The following is a 4,122-nucleotide window of genomic DNA, read 5'->3' on the forward strand; positions in this document are numbered from 1 at the left end:
TCACTTCCTTTAAGGATCCTCAGTTGTTCTGCATAGGTTCCCCCAAATATGCCAGTGGGGCCACAGCAGATCTCAGCTTCCCATGTCCTGGGGAATGACAATCTGGCTTTTCATAAAAGTCCCTACTGTGAGGAGAAAAAAGAATAGCAGTTTAGGCCCCAGGAAAAGCACATTTCTCCCCATGCTACTATTGCCAAAGGCAAGAGCAATCACTGGAGCCTGGCTCCATTGGGCAGTTAATCTGCACACTGGTGCCTCCGCAGAGATGTTTCATTCTCCTTTCTTCAACTTACCTTTTTTTCTGTTCTGTGGGTTGCTTTCACAGCAGGAACAAGCTACTAGGAAGAGGGAGAGAGACACAAGTGAAATGGGAGCAGAAATGGGAGTAGAGTTGCCAACACAAGAAAAGAAACGGCAAAAAACCCCCCAGCAACCAGAGGAGCTGGAAGCACCAAGGCAGTTTACCCCCTTTGATTACAGCAATTCCAACTTCAACGTGTTTGCAGGTAAGATCTGATCCCTTGCTAGAGTGCTGCACGCTGTGGAAAATGTTGCCAGCTGAGCCTTGACAAGGCTGTGTGAATGTGGGTGCCAGTGCAGTACAGACTGTTACAACGTGCTTACATTATAGTGGGGAAATACTTGAAGAAATTGACTTGAGGAATGTAGACTTTAGTATCCCTTTTCTGATTTGGAAACAAAATCCTGAAACAATTGGCCAGGTGGGTTGTGGACTTGGATTTTGTTTCTTTTCTCTATGTGTTTAACCGAACCCAGGAACTAGGAGGCAAAGGAGATTTAACTCCTTTGTAAAAAAGCACCTATTCAAAAACATCTCCTGCCTTTAAAAGATTGTTCTGGATTTTACCATGTGGGAGGCTGTAGTGAAACCTCCATATCATCAGAGGAACTCTGTGGAATGCATTGTTCTTTACTGAAAATTTTAGTGACAGCTTCTCTCTTCTCTCCGTTAGGAAGCAGCAAATCAAAAGAGTCGCCACAGTTTGATCCTGCCAAGCAAGGTTACAAAGGCAAGGTATGGGCTTGTCATGAAAGGAGGAACAGAAATGTGGGCGATCATACGTACCCAGCTGGGGGCTCTCTGGGAGGGCATATGATATTTTCTGCATCTGCAGAATGTTCCCTAACAGCTGCTGAGATGTGGCTTCCAGTCACAGGTTCATGCTTTGTATTACTACCTCTTCCCATTCAGGGGGAGCTTCCTTGGAGTCCCTCAGACTCCCTTGTTGTTTCCCACCTGTTCATACATTGCTCACATCTGTGCCTCTATACATCACAAGCATGACACTTGGACCACAGCAAACCACCACAAATTCCAGTACCAAATTCAGTTCTCAAAAATCACAGATATTCCAGTGGTTCTAGGACACATCAAGTTTGCGTGTTGCTCGTGTTCTCTTCCAAGTACTGTTATTAGGAAAACTCCTCCAAGTACTGTTATTAGTAATAGTCTCACCTCAGAGGTTTTTTACTTAACTTATTGCTAACTGACATTGAAAAGAAGAAAAAACCCATAAACAAATCATGGCTTGCTGGTTTTGTGCTGTCCTTTTATGCATACTTAGGGAAGTCTGTGACCAGCACAGGGAAGTCGACAAGCAGATTTCTGTGAGGCTGGAAAGATCTGGCAGCACGTGAATCTCACGGAATATACTTAGCAGGAACCTCACTGTGGTGGTGTTTTATTTGTTTGTGCAGAAATTTGCTGGAGCTAACAAACTTCAACAGTCTGGAAACCGGAGCATGTCCTACCTGATGGGGAAAGCTGAAAGGTGTGTTGTTAGCCTGCTCTCATCTAGCTGGAGTGTTTGCGCACTCCTGCCCCAGAGCCATGGGCAGAGCTTAGCTATTGTCCTCTACTGGTGTGGGAGCTTTAGCATATGTTTAGTTGAAGAGGTTTCATCACAGACTGACATCAGTTTAAAGGAAAAAAAAAAGAAAAAAAAATCCCCAACAATTTAGGATTAATGCAATCAAAAACAAGTCTGGGTGGGAGGTTTGAAATGCTGAGGTAAAAGTTTGTGTTAATGGGTGTGGGAGTTGCTTTTTTTGATCAGAGATAGGTGGAAGTGGAGAGAACCACTTGCCTAGCTTGGGAGGAATAACAGTACTGCCGCATATGAACATTCTTATTCTGAATAGATACTTAATGTTTACCTTACAGGATTTGATTCTTGTGTGTTACTTAGTCATAAAAGAGCAACACTATCTAAGGGCGGTATTGGAGGGAGAAGAGTTCTGTCTGCCTCACGACCCTTTCTTGATAGAAGCTGTGTAATACTGTCAGTTTTCAGTCTTGAGTGAATTTAGAGGAAGAGTTAAAGTGTTTGTTTAACTCTTTTGCAGGGGTTCAACACACCACTGGCCAAAGAGATAATCTTTGTTACAGGACCTGTGGGAGTTGCTGCTGAATGAAACAATAGTTAGAAGTGTTGTCACCATGGGAAAGCAAATACTGGTCATTGATCGGTTTTTGTACAGGAAAGTTTTTAAAACCATTAAAATCACTTTTTTTCCGAAAGGAAAAGCATTTTAATTGATGTCACTTTTGTTATATTCACGTTGCTTTTTTTTTCTAATTGTACTCACAGCATTGCTTTGTTTATAATTTTGAAAGTTTATCCTGTGTCCTCAAACACAATTAGGCTAAACTCGTCACTTCTTGGAGCTGCCTGAAGTGCAGATCAGCATGTTATTGGAGTATGGGAGGAACCTCTTGGCATCTCTAAAGGTAGCACAGAAATGATAGAGATGCAGTAGAGGTGACTCAAACCCCAGCAGTTCAGAGGAGGAAGTGAGGCCAGAGTGTCTTTCATGATAGACCTTGCTTACAAATTGAACTGCACAGCTCATCTCTTACAAGACAGGGTAATACGGAAAAAGAGTGTGTTTACCTCGCAGTGTTTGTGTATTGTAATGGAAAGATTGTATTTTAAGGGGGGGAAAAAAAAAGAGGTATAGGAGACCAATGGTTTCACCATAAACTTACAGAGTGAAAGTAAGAGGCTGCAGCTGAACCTCTGCAGTTAAAGTAACATCTCCAAGTTTTAAATACAGTGAGTTATCCTTAAGTCTTTGTAGAAAGAGTATCAGAAACAGTGTAATCAGTATTTGATGGGTCAGTTACAGAGCTTATTCTAATGCAGACCTCTGACGGCTGGTAATATTGCTGTGGAGAGGTAGGGAACATGACATTTTATCAGGGCTTTATTTGACAAAGACTATGAGGAGGCCTGAGATTTAGTTTGTTTTCAATCTTTTTCCCTGTTTCTGGGAAATAGGGAGTGGAAGGAACAGAGAAGAGGTTTTTCTCATTAGGTATCTGTAGTGGTTTGGTCCAAAATACTCATTACTGTTTATCTGCTGTGAGATAAGAATTAGGAGAAATGCAAAACAGGCACCAAACTTGAAAGAATATAAAGAAGTTTATTAACAGACCTAAAAGAAGAAAAAAAAAATTATACCACCTTCAGAACTCTCCTCCTCCCCCCACCTTCCTCCCTTCTCCCACTGACAATGTGAAAAGACAACCCTTAAGATGTTCAGTCTGTTTACCACTTCCATAATAACCTTGTTCAGTCCATTTAGAAAGAGAAGTCTCTTCTTGCTCATGCTATGAAAACAGTATCAAAACGAGACAGCCGCCCACTTCCAAATATTGTTCAGTCCATTTAGGAAGAGGAGTCTCTCTGCCTGCATGTGAGTCCTTTCCCCCAACTTGCAGCTTTTCCCGCAACTGCTTTCAAGGGTCCACTCTTGAAGTTTTTTGGGGTACAATTTTAAGGTTGAGCCGTCCAGAAACAAAAGTTCTCTTCACCCATCTCTGGGAGCATTTCATCTCTAAGAACAGAGGCCCTCCTCCTTCCCTGGGAGCAAAGGGTCTTCATCATCTTCATCGTTAGGACTATCTCTGGGAGCATCTCTAGGAACTGAGGTTTTCTCCTTTCCCATTTGGAGCAAAAGTCCTCATCTGGTTCATCTCTAGGGACTGAGGTTTTCTCCTTTCCCGTTTGGAGCAAAAGTCCTCATCTGGTTCATCTCTAGGGACTGAGGTTTTCTCCTTTCCCGTTTGGAGCAAAAGTCCTCATCTGGTCCATCTCT

General features: G+C 42.5%; 2 protein-coding genes across 2 annotated transcripts in view; both read left to right on the forward strand.

Annotated features, from left to right (window-relative positions):
* EXOSC10 (exosome component 10) overlaps positions 1 to 2,542 on the forward strand; it is a 15,025-nt gene extending 12,483 nt beyond the window's left edge. Inside the window, exons 22-25 of the mRNA XM_008639004.2 lie at positions 326 to 506; positions 975 to 1,036; positions 1,720 to 1,793; positions 2,368 to 2,542. Coding sequence (XP_008637226.1) covers positions 326 to 506; positions 975 to 1,036; positions 1,720 to 1,793; positions 2,368 to 2,398 — 348 coding nt within the window. The 3' untranslated portion in view covers positions 2,399 to 2,542. The remainder of the gene's footprint in view (positions 1 to 325; positions 507 to 974; positions 1,037 to 1,719; positions 1,794 to 2,367) is intronic.
* Positions 2,543 to 2,710: 168 nt separating this feature from the next.
* The window catches only part of SRM (spermidine synthase), a 9,689-nt gene continuing 8,277 nt past the window's right edge, over positions 2,711 to 4,122 (forward strand). The window contains exon 1 of the mRNA XM_008639007.2: positions 2,711 to 2,752. Coding sequence (XP_008637229.1) covers positions 2,711 to 2,752 — 42 coding nt within the window. The remainder of the gene's footprint in view (positions 2,753 to 4,122) is intronic.

This window comes from Corvus brachyrhynchos, unplaced genomic scaffold, assembly GCF_000691975.1.
Source record: "Corvus brachyrhynchos isolate BGI_N302 unplaced genomic scaffold, ASM69197v1 scaffold738, whole genome shotgun sequence".
NCBI classification, from domain to species: domain Eukaryota; kingdom Metazoa; phylum Chordata; class Aves; order Passeriformes; family Corvidae; genus Corvus; species Corvus brachyrhynchos.